The 18,366-nt window shown below is 43.3% G+C and overlaps 1 protein-coding gene across 4 annotated transcripts in view; it reads left to right on the top strand.

Moving 5' to 3' along the window:
* ANKRD13A (ankyrin repeat domain 13A) overlaps positions 1–18,366 on the top strand; it is a 40,869-nt gene that overhangs the window by 8,785 nt on the left and 13,718 nt on the right. For 3 of the 4 annotated variants that reach the window (XR_009209119.1, XM_032168718.2, XM_058425940.1), the window contains exons 2-8: positions 3,129–3,261; positions 4,228–4,352; positions 8,334–8,379; positions 10,294–10,437; positions 11,087–11,276; positions 15,859–15,925; positions 17,560–17,641. Coding sequence is in view for 3 of the 4 variants with exons in the window: in XM_032168718.2 (XP_032024609.1) it covers positions 3,129–3,261; positions 4,228–4,352; positions 8,334–8,379; positions 10,294–10,437; positions 11,087–11,276; positions 15,859–15,925; positions 17,560–17,641 (787 nt within the window). In the remaining variant the exon portion in view is untranslated. The remainder of the gene's footprint in view (positions 1–3,128; positions 3,262–4,227; positions 4,353–8,333; positions 8,380–10,293; positions 10,438–11,086; positions 11,277–15,858; positions 15,926–17,559; positions 17,642–18,366) is intronic. The other variant, XM_058425941.1, reaches the window with a different exon arrangement.

Below are 18,366 nucleotides of genomic sequence, written 5' to 3'. Positions count from 1 at the left end.
AAAAAAAAAAAAAAAACCATCTGGGCCTGCATTTTTTTGGTGGGCAGTTTTAAAATTACTAATTCAATCTCTTGTTATAAACTTATTCAGATTTTCGGTTTCTTTTTGAGTCAGTTTTGATAGTTTGCATTTCTGTAGAGATTTATCTTGTTCATCTAAGTTGTCTAATTTGTTGGCATACAGTTGTTCATAGTCGTCTTTTATTTTATTTTATTTTTTGAGACGAAGTTTTACTCTTGTCGCCCAGGCTGGAGTGCAATGGCACAATCTCGGCTCACCACAACCTCCACCTCCCGAGTTCAAGCAATTCTCCTGCCTCAGCCTCCTGAGTAGCTGGGGCTGCAGGCATGTGCCACCACGCCCGGCTAATTTTGTATTTTTAGTAGAGACGGGGTTTCTCCATGTTGGTCAGGCTGGTCTCGAACTCCCAACCTCTAGTGATCCACCCGCCTCGGCCTCCCAAAGTGTTGGGATTACAGGCAGGAGCCACCACTCTTGGCCCGTAGTTTTCTTTTATAATCCTTTTTATTTCTCTAGAGTTGCTAATAATATTCCATCTTTAATTCCTGATTTTAGTAAGTTAAGTCTTCTCTCTTTTTTCCTTGGTCTGTCTATCTAAATGTTCGTCAATGTTGTTGACATTTTACAAGAACCAACTTTTGGTTTTGTTGATTTTCTCTGTTGCTTTCTCTTCTCTATTTTACTCATTCCCCCTCTACTCTTTATTCACTTATTGTTTTAAAATCACACTGTCACCATAATACAATTACAGCATCTTTTTTTTCTACTGCCTCTTACTTCAGATGAGAGAGATGCAGGAAGGTCTGAAGAGTTACAATTATCCAAGAAATGTGTGCTGCTCTGTGGCTTATCCATAGGTGCTCCTCTGCGGTTCAAAGTAGAAAAAAAGTGAACATCATAATGTATTTGGCTTTTATTTTGTACATCATCTCTAACTGTTGTCCAGGAGTTTGAGTGTTTTTTGTTTGTTGTTTTGTTTTGGAGACGGAGTCTCGCTGTGTCACCCAGGCTGGAGTACAATGGCACAATCTCAGCTCACTGCAACCTCTGCCTCCCGGGTTCAAGCAATTCTCCTGCCTCAGCCTCCTGAGTAGTTGGGACAATATAGGCGCTCACCACCTCGCCCGGCTAATTTCTGTATTTTTAGTAGAGATAGGGTTTCACCATTTTGGTCAGGTTGGTCTCGAACTTCTGACCTCAGGTGATCCATCTGTCTCAGCCTCCCAAAGTGCTGGGATTACAGGCATGAGTCACCGCGCCTGGCTGAGTTTGAGTGTTAATCCTTACTCTGTGCTTTTAGTTTTGCTCTGGGGTGTGAATTGTAGTAAGTAGTTTCCCCTTTCCCATGATAAACATTTTTACACACCTCCCCTGTGGCAGGTAGTGTGCTAAACCTAGCATCTTTCATTTAGATTGAATTTGTTAGGTAAGAAAATACTTAGTTTATGTAATAGACGTGTAGGAAGATAATGAGTTCGCTAATTATTTCTTTCCTGCTAAACTTCAATTGAATTCATAGTTCATAAGTTCATCGTCTTGTTACTTTTAAGAAAATATTTAATGCAAGTTAGAGACTAGGGTAAGAGAATCTAGAAGATATTAATATGACTTGGATCCTACCTTTTGGAATTCTCCATCTCTTTGGTGGGATGGACAAGTCATAACCTTGGGAAGAGTCAGGGAATCATGGGAGGTGTGTGGACCGGGCTCCAGGAGACAGGAAGGTATTTTAGCACTGGGGGAACACTGAAGCCTGGGATTAGTCCAGGAGGACTTAGGTTCAGCTAGCAGATGTCTTCAACTATGTCCCTTATTCCTCAATAAGAGTTATCTTCACTGTATAATAGCCATGACATAGTTTTCGCAAAACAGGGAGGTTTGACTGCTATTGGATTGTGGTGGTTTACCCATGATCCTGCTTCACTTTCCTAAGTGGCACTTTCTGCGTATCTTCAGAGACTGCAGGGGTAGTATCTGAATAACAGCTAGCATCTCAAATCAAAATAAAGCACATTTTCTAAGATGTATTATGGCGTTTAAAAAGTTTTTAAAGGCTGGGCATGGTGGCTCATGCCTTTAATCCCAGCTACTAGGGAGGCTGATATGGGAGGATCGCTTGAGCCCAAGAGGTCAAGGCTGCAGTAAGCTGTGATCATGCCACTGCACACCAGCCTGGGTGACAGAGTGAGACCTTGTTTAAAAAAAAAAAAAAAAAAAAAGTTGTGCCTTCCAAAAGTCCATGGCAGTTTGTTGTATCCTTGGAAGAACTTTCAGAGTCACATTTTGCAGGCAGTGCACAGGCATTGAGACTCAGCTCACACTAGAGAAATTGCTGCGTGGCTCTGGAGACGCGGTGCAGGTGCCAAAAGGGGGGCGAGAGTGGGAGAATAGGAATGAAGAGGTAAGAGCCAGGTGTGCATATCTAGCATGGGGAAGAAAACCCTCGATGGGATGGACGGAAGTGACGCATGTGCACTTGCCTGTTTCTCTGTGAGTAGATCCACATACGTGCCTGGCAGATCATGTTTGTGGTCTGAAGGATCCACAGATGCTGCTGGAGTTTCTGTGCTACTTCAGGGCACGTGGAACTCAAAACACAATAATGAGAGTGGTGTTTTGGTGGAAATCCGGCTAGAGAATGTAATTTTATTCTGACCCAAATTATCTTCTATGCTTTCAGTTTTGATTAAGGTCCTGTAGTTACTGTTCTAGACTTGAATGCTGATACGTGCTTGAGAAGTCTCCCATGTTCAGTGTTGTCCGGCGATTGCATTTCATGAAAGCTCGTGGCCTTATTTAGACTTAATTTGAGTGCTGTTGAGAGCTTAACGTTGTGTTGGATGATCTGGGGCCTGTTGCCAACATTTATTTATTAGGCAGTTAACTTTATAGAAAAAGGAATTCAGTAACTATCATCTTCATATATAATCCCAAAATTCATATTTTAACTGTGCCCAAATGCAAACATACCTTCTTACATGTGTTGCTCTAATTAATGCATAAATATGTTTTCTATTTTTTGTACTTGAAATATCTGTCACACACACACATTTCCCTATCGTAATGTAATACATCCGATTATATAAATTCCAGTGTTTCTTTCACAGAATGTGGAGGCTGTGGACCCACGAGGTCGAACATTATTGCATCTTGCTGTTTCCTTGGGACATTTGGAATCTGCTCGAGTCTTACTCCGACATAAAGCAGATGTGACAAAAGAAAATCGCCAGGGATGGACAGGTAAGTATACTTTTACAATAATTTAAAGTCCGCCTGAGCAACATGGTGAAACCCTGTCTCTACAAAAAAATACGAAAATTAGCCAGATGTGGTGGTGCATGTCTGTAGTCCCAGCTACTCAGGAGGCTGAGGGGGTAGGATCACCTGAGCCCGGGGAGGTTGACACTGCAGTGAACTGTGATTGCGTCACTGCACTCCACCCTGGGCAATAGAGCGAGACCTTGTCTCAAAAAAAGGTCATTCATTTTGGTTTCTCTTTCTGAATAATGGCCGGTCTCAATCATACTTTTCCTTGGAGTTATCTTTATCTTAAGGTTTCTCTCTTGGGATGAGGGATGAGGACAAGGAAATGGGAGCCCAGGATGATGCAGGTTGCGTCCCAGGCCAGAAACCCTCAGTAGAGAATGACTCCTCATCCAGAAACAGCTTTCAGTGCAAACTTCTTCCACCATACATGAATGTGGAGGCCAGTTTTCCCCTGAGGAATATGGTTACCTCTATTGAATCCATCAAAATAGGCAAAAATCAAAAATAAATTGTGGCTAAAAGTAGCCTCTTCCTGGGAAATCCTGGCATTTCACTTGTTTTTAAGCTCTTCTACCATTGGTCAGAGTAATTTTATGTTGACTGAGCAGGCATACTGTAGGCCAAGCCCTGCCTGCCAGGTCTACATATAACCACAGTTACATGTTGTGTGATCGTATAGTTAATGCCAACTGTCTAAACACATTGTCAGGATTTCGGAACCAGTGGTAAGAATAGGGGTCGGGAGAGGTGCTAAGGGTACTCTATGTTTTTTACTCAATGAAGAGCTAGCAATCAGAAGTCATGATCATCGTGGTAAGTTTGGACTGCAGCCCTTTTCTTCTGAAGAAAATACTGGTCTTTGATCTAGATACTTTTTCAGCCTGGTTTTGGAAGTTGTCAGAAAGTATGAGAATTAAATTTCATCCTTTTGTTTTCCAGTTTTACATGAGGCTGTGAGCACTGGCGATCCTGAGATGGTGTACACAGTTCTCCAACATCGAGACTACCACAACACGTCCATGGCCCTTGAGGGAGTTCCTGAGCTGCTCCAAAAAATTCTCGAGGTATCCATGAAAATGTGGCCAGGCCATAATCTGAGCTAAATGCTGATACAATTACTGGAGACACAGTTTGACATCCTTGTGTGCCTTCCTAAAGAGTTTTCTGATTCGCGAATATGAAATACTGAATACCAATCACATTATTCCTTGCCCTTCTAATTTGTGGAAGCGTGAGGTCTTTCACAAATTACACTTCTAAGTCACTGGGCTTACCCTTTTAAGTACTATTTAAAAATTATAATTTAGCCAGGCATGGTGGCTCATGCCTATATTCCCACCACTTTGAGAAGCTGAGGCAGGAGGATTTGCTGAAGCCCAGGAGTTTGAGACTGGCCTGGGCAACAAACAAAGCAAGACTCTGTCTCTAAAAAAAAAATTAGCAGGGCATGGTAGTGCATACCTGCAGTCTGAGCTACTTGGGAGGCTGAAGTAGGATGATCGCTTGAACCCAGAAGGTTGAGGCTGCAGTGAGCCATGATCGCACCCCTGCACTCCACTCTGGGTGACAGAGCAAGACCTAAAATAATAATAAATATAATAATATAATAATAAATGATAATAAAGTAAAAATTAGAACTTAAGGAAAATGGACATCAAACAGTTAATTTGTTTAGGTGCCTGTTTTCTTGAAAGTAGCCTCCTGAGCATCAATAATCTTAAGGAAGTTGTGATAGGCATCACTTACTATGCAGGGATTTTCAGATTCTGTTAAGGCTCAGAGGTCTGTGTGTAACTTCTGCTTGCCAGGCTTGTCACTTCAGCTAGTAGTATTTCGAGACCTTTAGTCCATTGCCCGAATTCATTTATAGAGAAAAATTAATAGCTCTATTGAGAAAAGGAACAACTTTATTATAAATAAGACAATCAGCCGGGCGTGGTGGCTCACGCCTATAATCCCAGCACTTTGGGAGGCCAAGGCAGGCGGATCACAAGGTCAGGAGTTAGAGACCAGCTTGGCCAATATGGTGAAACACCGTCTCTACTAAAAATACAAAAATTAGCTGAGTGTGGTGGCATGCGCCTGTAGTCCCAGCTGCTCGGGAGGCTGAGACAGAAGAATTGCTTGAACCCGGGAGGCGGAGCTTGCAGTGAGCCGAGATCATGCCACTACACTCCAGCCTGGTGACAGAGCGAGACTCTGTTTAAAAAAAAAAAAAAAAAAAAAAAAGACAATCATTGGTCATTTTTTGAGCCATCTTTAAAAAGAATTTCTTTTTTTTTTTTTTGAGACGGAGTTTCACTCTTATTGCCCAGGCTGGAGTGCAATGGCGTGATAGCTCACTGCAACTTCCGCCTCCCAGGTTCAAGCGATTCTCCTGCCTCAGCCTCCTGAGTAGCTGGGATTACAGGTGGATGCCACCACGGCCAGCTAATTTTTTGTATTTTTAGTGGAGACGGGGTTTCATCATGTTGGCCAGGCTGGTTTCGAACTCCTGACCTCAGGTGATCTGCCTGCCTCAGCCTCCCAAAGTGCAGGGATTACAAGCATGAGCCACTGCACCCGGCCTAAAAAAAATTTCTAAGCTAAGTCATGCCCAAGGTATTCATTTCCTGTATATACTACAGTGAAATCTCCCATAAAATATGAAATATTTGTGTGCATTGTTTTAAAAATAGGTGTGCATTTTTGAGTGTGCAAAGATCACATGGATTTCTTGTTTTCTTCCTAACTTAACTGCAAGAGGAACTAAAAACATCATCTGCCCACTTGGCAAAGTAGAAAATTACTTTTTTAACATGAGGTCACCCTTCACTTAAAAAATTTAGTGTCGGTTGGGCGCAGTGGCTCACGCCTATAATCCCAGTACTTTGGGAGGCTGAGGCGGGTGGATCACGAGGTCAGGAGACCGAGACCATCCTGGCTAACACGGTGAAACCCCATCTCTACTAAAAATACAAAAAATTAGCCGGGCGTGGTGGCAGGCGCCTGTCGTCCCAGCTACTCAGGAGGCTGAGGCAGGAGAATGGCGTGAACCTGGGAGGTGGAGCTTGCAGTGAGCCGAGATTGCACCACTGCACTCCAGCCTGGGTGACAGGGCAAGACTCCATCTCAAAAATAATAATAATAATATTAATAATTAGTGTCAAGGATTTTAATTTTTTTACTCATATTGGTCCATTGCGATGGACTGCACTGAATTGTATTCTTTGCTTCAAGTTATAGAGAGCCCATAAATGACCTGCGTACTTAGTGGCTCCAGAAGCTGTCATTGATGTCTTGTCTTTGAACAATATCTCCTTATAACATACACCAGCCTTTCTTACCACCTGTCTCTTGGAGATTGTCTTTGCTCATCATTGAAATGCTGGCAGATTTTACTCCAGGGTAGATTCTTGGCCCTCTTGCCCTGTGCTTTGGTAAAAATCATGGCAAAGCCTTGCAAGTGTGTAGGAACAGGAAGAACACCTGGAATTTCTAGCATTTCTGTTCTTTTTTTTTTTTTTTTGAGACGGGATCTTGGCTCACTGCAAGCTCCGCCTCCCGGGTTCACACCATTATCCTGCCTCAGCCTCCCGAGTAGCTGGGACTACAGGCGCCCGCCACTGCGCCCGGCTAATTTTTTTTTTGTATTTTTAGTAAAGATGGGGTTTCACTGTGGTCTTGATCTCCTGACCTCATGATCCGCCCGCCTTGGCCTCCCAAAGTGCTGGGATTACAGGTGTGAGCCACCACACCCGGCTGCATTTCTCTTCTTGAAGGGTAACTTTTTAGATTTCTGAATCTTAGGAACGTATAGGAATGGTAGGTAAGAAAATAATCCTAAACAGGGCTGCTCTGGTGGTTTAAAACTTCAGAAAGCCAAATTCTACATGTTTCAGAGGAAAGTGGAGAAAAATGTTAACTGGAGGGAAAATCAACTTCCTGAGGAAGTGAAGTCTAGCAACCTCTTTCAGTTTCACAGAGTAGTTCAATAAATAGGAATCACTTGCCAGCACACAAAGCCTTTTACAGTCAAGTTCCTCGTTGAATGGATGGAATTGACATTCCCTGCCCTTTGCCTAGAATAGATAGTTACCCACATTGCTTGGCAGTGCTTAAGCCCATCTTCCCAGGCTCATCTTTCTCTTACTGTTAGGAACCTGACTGGAACCCTGAATCAGGTTTGACTTTTATCCCCCTCCAATCCTATTATCCTCTGGCTTTCTGTTCACTTTCTTTCTTGATTTTTTGAGATGGGGTCTCACTCTGTTGCCCAGGCTGGAATAGTGCTGTCTCGGCTCACGTCAACCTCTGCCTCCCAGGTTCAAGCGATTCTTCTGCCTCAGCCTCCCCAGTAGCTGGGATTATAGGCGTGTGCCACCATGCCCAGCTAATTTTTGTATTTATAGTGGAGATGGGGTTTCACCGTATTGGCCAGGCTGGTCTCAAACTCCTGACCTTAACTGATCCACCCACCTCAGCCTCCCAAAATGCTGGGATTACAGGCATGAGTGAGCCACTGTGCCCGGCCATCTGTTCACTTTCTTAACATCTAGACATATTTTATATCAAGGTAAAATAACACTCTAATATTTAATAAAATAAGTAATGGGCTTACACTTGTTTTTTTTTTTTTTGATACAGTATCTCGCTCTGTCGCCCAGGCTGGAGTGCAGTGGTGCAATCTTGGCTCTCTGCAGCCTCCACCTCCTGGCCTCAAGGAATCCTCCCACCTCAGCCTCCTGAGTAGCTGGGACTAGAGTGAGCCACCATAGCCAGCTACTTTTTGTATTTTTTGTGGAGACAGGGTTTCGCCACATTGCCCAGGCTGGTCTCAAACTCCTGAGCGCAAGTGATCACCCGCCTCAGCCTCCCAAAGTGCTGGGATTACTGGCATGAGCCACCTCACCCGGCTAGGGGCTTACATTTTTGTTTCTTCTTATTTTTTTCTTTTCTTTGTTTTTTTTTTTAACCCAGGGTTTTTAAGAACCCTGTTAACCCCTGCTTATGTTGTGTTGATAGTGCTAAGGGTAATCTGTTTTAAACCTTTGTCTGCCCTTCAGGCTCCGGATTTCTATGTGCAGATGAAATGGGAATTCACCAGCTGGGGTGAGTGGCTGTGGGCTTGTTATTTATTTCTCTTTCTAAATTTACTTAGCCCGCATATAGGTTTATTTTTCCTTTGTAAAAGTTACATGTATTTTTTTTTTAATCAAGGAAATACATAGTGAAGAATAAGGAAAAATAATCACCTATAGTCCCATTTAAACACAACTGTTAATGCTTTGGGTGTTTTTCATCCAGTCTTCCCCGCCATGCATAGGACTTCTCCTCCCAGGCATTCATGAAGGTAGTATATAGACAGTTTCATTTCCTCCTTTTGTCATTTTGTCATTTATAGCTGACATCTATATTATTAGTTTTAAAATGTCACTTTATTTTTATTTTTTATTTTATTTTTATTTTTATTTTTTTGAGACAGAGGCTCACTCTGTTGCCCAGGCTGGAGTGCAGTGGCACGAACTTGGCTCACCATAATCCTCGTCTCCCATATTCAAGCGATTCTCATGCTTCAGCCTCCTGAGTAGCTGGGATTACAGGTGCGCGCCACTGTGCTCAGCTAATTTTTGTGTTTTTAGTAGAGAGTGGGGTTTCACCATGTTAGCCAGGCTGGTCTCAAACTCCTGACCTCAGGTGATCCACCCACCCCAGCCCCCCAAAGTGCTGGGATTACAGGCATGAGCCACCATGCCCAGCCTAATTTTTGTATTTTTAGTAGAGATGGGGTTTCATTATGTTGACCAGGCTGGTCTCGAACTCCTGTCCTCAGCTGATCCATCTGCCCCAGCCCCCCAAAGTGCTGGGATTACAGGCATGAGCCACTGCACCCAGCCCAAAATGTCACTTTAAATTGCTAGAATTTTAATAAGTAGATTTACCATAATTTACTAATTTCCTTATGTGGTTTAGCTTGATTCTTTTAAACTTGTTATTCTAAACAAGATGAGGTGAATATTGGAATAGCTTATTTTTTTTAACAAAATGGATATATTTCTCTCAAGTATTACATAGGCAGTTGACTGACAGTATATTTCCATAGATGTTCTACTTTTATTTCTTGTAGATAAATTAACGGTAACGCCTAACTTACAGGGTTTCAGCTGTTTCCATTTCCAGACTTCCCTTTCAGGCAAGAAGTCATATTTGTATGAAATGTTTAAATGATATAAAAGTAAGTAAAAGAATATAACTTCAGATTGTTTTGAGAAATGAAATTTTTTTCTAATGCACATAGTCACTCTTATTTCAAGTTTTGTTAAAAAGTGGCATACTTAGGCCGGATGCGGTGGCTCACGCCTGTAATCCCAGCACTTTTGGAGGCTGAGGTGGGAAGATCACCTGAGGCCAGGAGTTGAAGACCAACCTGGCCAGCATGGTGAAACCCCGTCTCTACAAAAATTAGTCGGGCATGATGGTGGGTGCCTGTAATCCCAGCTACTCGGGAAGCTAAGGCGGGAGAATTGCTTGAACCTGGGAGGCAGAGGTTGCAGTGAGCCAAGATTGCGCCACTGCATTCCAGCCTGGGCGACAGAGCGAGACTCCGTCTCAAAAAAAAAAAAAAAAGTGGCATACTTTAGACATTTGATACTCTGAATGGTGGCTATGACAATATGGTAGGCCACAGCCATATGGCAAGAGTTGCATATGTGAGTGAGGAAGGCCAGATGGACAGACCTTATATAGTGGGGACAGACCCCACTATAAATTGGGGCTCATTTCGGGATCAAGAATACTCTTGGGAAATTTATTTAGATTTTTTTTCTGATGAATGGAACGGAAGGTTAATTTTTATTTTTCAAGAGTGATTTCCTGTATGGTAAATATGAGAGCCAAGAAGTCCATTGTTTGATGGTCACCATCTTGCCACTCCCCTCCTTTTATTAAATCAGAATCCTGATTTCCTGGCCTAGGTATTCTGCTTGGCCCTTGAGTTTTTCTCAGTAGTACACTTCTCTCCTCCAGTGCCCTTGGTTTCTAGAATATGCCCGAATGATGTCTGTCGCATCTGGAAAAGTGGTGCCAAACTGCGCGTCGATATCACATTGCTGGGATTTGAAAACATGAGCTGGATAAGAGGGAGGCGTAGTTTTATATTTAAGGGAGAAGGTGAGTGACTTCTCTTGTAGTAATCACTGCTCAAGCGAAATTACAGGGTGATTTTTAACCATTAAAATGCTTTCACATTCATGTGCCTTTTCTGTCTGATCCTTCCTAGGGCATGTTTTTTTGGTTATTCTTATTAATTATTCAGCTCTCCATCCCTGTCTTCGTTCTTGTCTGGCTAGTTCTCCTTCATGTGTCCTTTACCACCCAGCAGTTACCCTTGTGATGTGTCTGCTTCACTTTCCTGAGCCTTTGTGCACAGGCCTTCTGTGTGTATCTCTGTATAACCCTCCATAATCAGGCATGAGAAATGGCATTGCTCACCTAATGTTGTGCATGCATAATTTCTGTGAATTCTGTAATAATATATTTTATAAAGGACATTGATGGAATATATTGCTAATAAGAATGCAAATTATTAAAAAAATTCCGCATCTTTGGGGAAGATGGCTCAGAGCTTCCTATGTATTGTGGAAAGCTGGTCAGATAATCCCTGTGCAAATAGGTAGTCGATAATCAGTACACTGTAGGTTTTATCAGATAGCACCTGGGAGGACACACATGAAAGATGATACATTTTAACATATGAAGCTTCCTTGTTTTTGCATCTTCCCTACTTTGCACTTAGTGATGCTTTTGTTTCCATTAATAGACAACTGGGCGGAGTTGATGGAAGTCAACCATGATGACAAAGTGGTCACCACCGAACGCTTCGACCTTTCCCAAGAAATGGAGCGCCTCACTCTGGACTTGATGAAGCCAAAAAGCAGGGAAGTTGAGCGGCGGCTCACAAGCCCTGTCATTAACACCAGCCTTGATACTAAAAATATTGCTTTTGAAAGGTACAAATTTAGACTCTAAATTTTAATGTCTAATCCCCATGCTGCCATCTTGAGTGACATGTATGTATTAATTGGAAATTATGGATGGATTGGGTTTTTTCTAATATGACATAATAAACACGAGTAGGTTTTAAGATTGATCTCTAAGCAATTGAAATTGTAGCTGACACTCGACACCATCCATCATTTTTATAGTTAAGTCTTAGAAGACTTAACCAACATGAAGAGTATGAAGAAATGTCTTCCTTTTCTTTAATGTACCCTTTCTAGTGGATTTTACTTGAATCCTGTTTTTGTCTTGGTGTTTATGGACCCACAATACTCAGTCCCAGACCACAAAGCATGGAGTTTCTGGAGGTTAGAATTGACCCAGTACTGAGTTCAGTTGTACTGATATTGGTCAGTCAGATTCACACTTACTATATAGTTAAATGTTTGTTTGTTTGTTTAACCCACCTGTGAGGTTTAATAGTTTAGAGCAAGAATCTGGAGGGGATTCAGTTCTGTTCCAGACACATAAAGAATTCTCCAGAGAGGTCTGTGCCTTGGTTAATCCAGATGAGAACACCATCACTGGTCATGTGCCTCTGGGCCACATGGAGGGCTTGGGGGGGCCTTTGAGTAGAGGCTGTCAAAGCTGTTCGCTTGTTTCTACAGTGGAGAACACACTGACCCGAGGGAGTCCTAAGAGCACTGATAGTATTTGCCTAGGATGTCACATCCAGCTTTCTGCAAGCCAAAGTAGCTTAGCCTGAGAAAATGGACACTATTATTCTGATAGTATTTGCCTAGGATGCCACATCCAGCTCTCTGCAAGCCTAAGTAGCTTACCCTGACAAAATGGACACTATTATCCTGGACTTAGGCCTTCTTTTCTCTTGATGAATATAACAACTGTCCTCTCATTATATTTTTCTTTTCTTTCTAGTATAAAATTGGTTAATAAATGTGTTTAGTCGAGCATAAAACTTGTTAAGTATCCTTTTCTTCTAATTTAGATTGAGCTGTGGAATTAGGACATCTGTTTGTAATAGAAGAAGAAACCAGTGTGTCCAGGGCTGCTGCTAGGGCAGGAGGGTGGCATCCCTGGAGGCAGGGTCAGTCCTCTTCTGCCAGCCTCCTTGCACGGGCCTGGCCAGTTGACATTCATGCTCTTTCGGAGAGAGCAAAATTTAGGGACTGACTGGCTTTCCCTGGGAGGGTCTTGGAAAGACATTTCCAGGCTTCCGCATACCCCTCTGCAGACAGGGAGGGCCCCTGCAGCTTAGGGCTCTATTCGTAACCCCAGAAGGCAGAGGAGGCAGCCTTTTCTGCCACTGTTCATCCGTAGGGATGAGAGGGGGAGGAACTGAGTGCCATCAGCAGGGCTCCTAAATAACTGTGTGACTTTGGGCAAGTGGCCTCATCTCTCCAGTTTTCTTTTTCCTTAGCTGAAAGAAATAATGGAGTGAATCTGGAGATGAAGTCTCCAAAGTCTATGACTCTTAAGATGTCTTGAGAAGAGACATTGTTCCCCATATTGTTCAACAGTAGAGTTGCCAGAGTCATTGTTTGTTGAAGTGCGATTTATGAAGAAAGTGTGACGATTGCTGGCTGTTACCCCACTGAGTATAAATGGGAAATGATAGCATATTCCATTTGTACCGAGGACTAAGGCACATTTTGTATTTTTGTGCCCACAGGGTTTTCAGAGTGCTCAAGCTAACTCTTTTGCAACTGACAGTGGGTAGCTGAGAGAGAATTTTTGGAAGACAGCTGCTTTGTTTTAATGGTGCTCAGAATTAAATGTGTGCTTGTCGTGCACTGAGCAAGAATTGAGCCACTCCTTAGGATTGATACCAGCTACGAAAAGAATATAGCTGCTCTTGAATGTGAGGTTTGTTGGTATAACAAGTGGGTGGATTTACTTCTGATCAGAGGTGTGAGTATTCATTTGATTGAATTTGGAAGGTGTGGCCTTCTCTCATTTTCTTTTCTTTGTTTCTTTTCTTTCTTTCTTTTTTTTTTTTTTGAGATGGAGTCTCGCTCTGTCGCCCAGGCAGGAGTGCAATGGCACAATCTCGGCTCACTGCAACCTCTGCCTACTGGGTTCAAGCAATTCTCCCACTTTAGCCTCCCGAGGAGCTGGGATTACAGGCACCCTCCATCATGTTCAGCTAATTTTTGTATTTTTGTAGAGGCGGGGTTTTGCCATGTTGGCCAGGCTGGTCTTGAACTCCTGGCCTCAGGTGATCCGCCTACTTTGGCCTCCCAAAGTTCTGGGATTACAGGCATGAGCTATGGCAGCCAGCCCCCTCTCTCATTTTTTGATGGTCACTTTTGTCCACTTTTTTCTAATCTGTTACTCAGAGCTTATGTGTGCAAATTAATACCCTGCCCTTATGAATTTTTGGCCTGCAGTATGTACACTGTTGGTTGCAGTTTGAATTTTTCCCTTCTCTGAAAGATTATGCTTTGCCCACCTCAAACAACATATTCCCTGCCACCTTCAGATCCTTTCTCCAGATTGTGTAGCAACCACCAAGACACAGTGCCTGTGAAGTGGCCTTTGGTGTGGTGGTCTCAGTGGAGACAGGCAGAGGTGAAAATGGCACGAGAGGGAAGCCAGGTGTTCTATCATCTTCGGATGCTTTTGCATGCAAAGTTATCAAGGGCCACAGAGTCATTAGGAAATTAAAATTTAAAACAGGGTATGAACATTGGGTTGAATAATTAAACTGCTTCCAAGAGTGGAAATGCTGGGCTGGGTGCCCTAGCTCACGCCTGTAATCCCAGCACTTTGGGAGGCTGAGGCGGGTGGATCACGAGATCGGGAGATCGAGACCATCCTGGCTAACACGGTGAAACCCCATCTCTACTAAAAATATAAAAAATTAACCGGACGTGGTGGCGGGCGCCTGTAGTCCCAGCTACTTGGAAGGCTGAGGCAGGAGAATGGCGTGAACTACTGGAGATTGCACCACTGCACTCACCTGGCGTGTGAGACTCACTCAAAAAAAAAAAGAGTGGAAATGCTTAGGGCAGTAGAGGCAGGATTGCCGAAGGAGCAGAGGTAGCCCGGTGAGGAGCTTGGTGGTTCCTTGGGAGAAAAGCACAGCGCCGTCTTCCCAGCGTGCATGAAGGGTGAGGTGGAGCAGATGTAGTCATCTTTCCATCCATCAGAAGAGTCTGTGCCAGAAAACAGTGACTTCCTGTGGCAAGACATCAAGTGACTTAAGCAAACAAGGAACTGAGGATTGAAGGAAAAAGACTATCTCGATTTTCTGGTATTGATGATAAAAGGGGATTGTGGCTTATTAATCAGTTGAGTCTGGTTCCTTACCTTCTGCCCCTGTGACTGTTATCTTGTTTCTGAAGTGTAAGTTGGAGATAGCATTTGGTATAATCCTTTTAGGATTCCTCTGTTTGCATCCACAGGTTGTGCTGTCCTAATTGTAGACAACTAGTAGGAAAATGGGAGCTCTGATCCCTCCTGTTCTGATGGGCTAAAATACACATGTAAACTCATTATACCATCTGGATTAATTTCATTGACCAAATCCCATTAGAAGAAAAGCAAACTATTTGGAAACAAAATGCAAATAACCGCATATGTTCTTTGTAACGTGGCTAACCTGCTGCCGTTCCCTGAGCTTCCTGCATGACATCCCAACCCACTCAGTGGTCAGAGCAGAAGTCAGGCTGTTGCCCTAGCCAGGGCCAAGAGGAGCTGGGATGTGATGTCCTAGACAAAGGGTAGGGCTGGTCAGGGATCCCCTGTGAGAGGGAGCGTTTCCCAGGGCAAGCTGCTTTGAAAAAGAATCAGAGCCTCCTGGCTGCTTTTGGCTCCTAAATACATTGTTTTTCAGGAATATGTTAAGTTGAATAACTGAGATTTTGGGCATATTACCAATGCTGCATCTGCCACTGGAATGCTGGGCTACTTTAAAAGGAGTTCCACAGAGATGGAATTAACAGCTGGGCTAAAAAAAATCTGTTTTTCACATCCTTTCCCCTGCTGCACCAAACCTGCCTAAACATGTGACTCACAGCCATTTTGCAGGCCTAATGGCCTCCAAGCAGCTCACCACAGTGATGAGTTCCTAGCCCACCTGCTCTTTTGTAAGGAGCAGGATGGTCTGTGCCTCATTGTTCCAAGAATTCCTCGATTGAGATGTGGCTACTTGTGGAGATCCCACCACCGACATCCATGTCCCCAGTTAAGATGACCCACATAAATACTCTGACCTGGTTACCACCTCGTGGCGAGCCCTTGGATGCTGGTCATCTTCAGTCACTTCTTTGGGACTGCTGTCCAATAAATGTCACCACCTTTGTCCTCAATGCCGGCAGTTTTGTAAAGAAGCCAAGATTGGAGGCTTTCTATGCCTGGGGTGAGGCAAATTGATTAATAACTGGGAGGAGGGTGGAGGGTGTATAAGCCATCTGTCATTGCTAACTGCCTTCTGTGTACAACAGGACCATGATTTCCAAGTGTCCTTCACTAACTTAAGCTGGGGGGAAAAAAACTATAAAGGCTACAGATATAAATCTGAATGGCATTTTGTACATGTAGAAATTTGTGGTGTTCACTTTTTATCAGAACTAAATCCGGATTCTGGGGCTGGAGGACAGATAAAGCAGAAGTTGTTAATGGTTACGAAGCAAAGGTAAAAGGAAACTCTTAAAATAAGATTTAATATAGCTATTTAGCTTCTGTGCAAATGAGGAATCTGTTCCCATTTTTTTCATGCATCTGTGCCATGGAGATGCTCTGGGGAATGAGAACTGTCTGATGTGTCTCTCACTTGGATTTTTGACTTTGTCTTATTTGACTTTCAGAAAATGGGATAGCATGCCCTGAGGAGGTCTGTAGCTATGCTAAAGAGAAGCAATATTGTAGAGAAATGAGTACAGGTACCAGTTGTTCTGGTAGGAATGACAAGCTAGTCATTCCCTTAATTATTTAAAAGAAAAAAAAAAGGAAGAGGAAGGATTAGACTTCACATGTTTTCAAATGTTGTATAGTAGCTTTTGACTCTCTTTTTTGTTAAATCAGCTTAATTGTAATCAGCAGGCTCACAGCCCATTTGTATGACGTCAGTGCATTTAAAACATAGTTGTAATAGTGGAGACGATTGTTGATCCAGTCATCTGGCATTTTGTCAGCTGAAAAGCTGTTTCCTGGCCTTTCAGTCCCGCAGTACAGCAGGGATTGATGGCTTTTGGTGATGGAGCCCAGTGCTGCAGGGTCCTCTAGTGGCCTCTGAGTGAGCAAAGAAAGGCTTACGTCATGCTCAGCAAGATACGTTTAGAAGCACTTGTCCTAGTGCTGAGTGTGTTTTCTGCAGCTTTGAATGTTGGGGCTCCTCACGTGGCATATAGAGAGAATTCTGTGTTAACTGATATGTTTGATTTTCTAGACCACCATGTTCCCCAGTTATCCTTGATAACAGAGCATTTGCTCTGGCAGTTACAATAATTTTTGTCATTGCACGGAATGCCTTTTAAATAGTGACTTGCTGGTTTTCTCTAAAGCTCATAAGTCTATAGAGAACCTTGTGTTCTTACCTTTCTCTTCTGCCCAGCAGATGGCTGTCTGAGTCATACTAGTATTACAAGACTACCAGCAGAGGCTGGGTGTGGTGGCTCATGCCTGTAATCCCAGCACTTTGGGAGGCCCAAGTAGGCAGATCACTTAAGGCCAGGATTTTGAGACCAGCCTGGCCAACATGGTGAAACCTCGTCTCTACTAAAAATACAAAAAATTAACCAGTCATGGTAGCACACGCCTGTAATCCCAGCTACTCTGGAGGCTGAGGCACGAGAATCGGTTGAACCCAGGAAGCGGAGGCTGCAGTGATCGGAGATCACGCCACTGCACTCCAGCCTGGGCAACAGAGGGAGACTCTGTCTCAAAAAAAAAAAAAAAAAAAATTACCAACAGAAGTACAGGATCCTGGTTTGGGTACCTTAGTTTAAATAGAAACCCAGGTGGAAACCTAGATTGCAGGGCATTTGTTTGAGACTATTTAGCCACAGCAGGGCAAGCAGGAAGATGCAGCCTGTCACTGCCAACTCCTTGGTATTAAAACTGTCAAACATGGGAGGTAACTGCTGATGCATTTTTCAGTTGATAGTTTATATACTTTCTCTGAAGGATCCTAATGATAGTTAACCATTTCTCATTTTTATTTTGCTGGATTGTTTTCTGTTTTTTGCTTCAGCATTCTTGCTTTTGCTGTGCTTACTTTTGGAGTTTTGATTCCCTGTGTCACTATTTTCTTTCGCATACACCTCTCAGGTTTACACAGTAAACAACGTGAATGTGATCACCAAAATACGCACAGAACATCTGACCGAGGAGGAAAAAAAGAGATATAAAGGTAATCACCACCACCCTTCCACCTCTTGTTTTGTTGTTATTTTTTAAGCCTAGAGGGAACTCTTTGTTGGCTCTGTTAAGTTTAGGGTTAATGTGATTGGGATGTGTTAAACCTAACCCTAACTTCTTCTCTTTTTTTTTTCTTTCTTTCTTTCTTTCTTTTTTTTTTTTTTTTGAGGCAAAGTCTCGCCCTGTCACCCAGGCTGGAGTGCAGTGGCACGACCTTGGCTCACTGCAACCTCTGCCTCCCAGGTTCAAGTGATTCTTCTGCCTCAGCCTCCTGAGTAGCTGGGATTACAGGCACCCGCCACCACGCCCGGCTAATTTTTTGTATTTTCAGTAGAGATGGGGTTTCACCATGTTGGCCAGGCTGGTCTCGAACTCCTGACGTCGGGTGATCCTCACCCACCTCGGCCTCCCAAAGTGTTGAGATTACAGGCGTGAGCCACCGTGCCTGGCCCCTAACTTCTTTTTTATAAAAATTTCTGGCCAGGCACGGTGGCTCATGCTTGTAATCCCAACACTTTGGGAGGCCAATGTGGGCGAATCACCTGGGGTCGGGAGTTCAAGACCAGCCTGACCAACATGGAGAAACCCCATCTCTACTAAAAAATATATAAAATTAGCTGGGTGTGGTGGCCCATGCCTATAATTCCAGCTACTCAGGAGGCTGAGGCAGAAGAATCACTTGAACCTGGCAGGCGGAGGTTTTGGTGAGCCGAGATT

The sequence above is a fragment of the Hylobates moloch genome, unplaced genomic scaffold (genome assembly GCF_009828535.3).
Source record: "Hylobates moloch isolate HMO894 unplaced genomic scaffold, HMol_V3 SCAFFOLD_12, whole genome shotgun sequence".
Taxonomy (NCBI): Eukaryota; Metazoa; Chordata; class Mammalia; order Primates; family Hylobatidae; genus Hylobates; species Hylobates moloch.
This window is presented reverse-complemented; position numbering and strand designations above follow the sequence as displayed.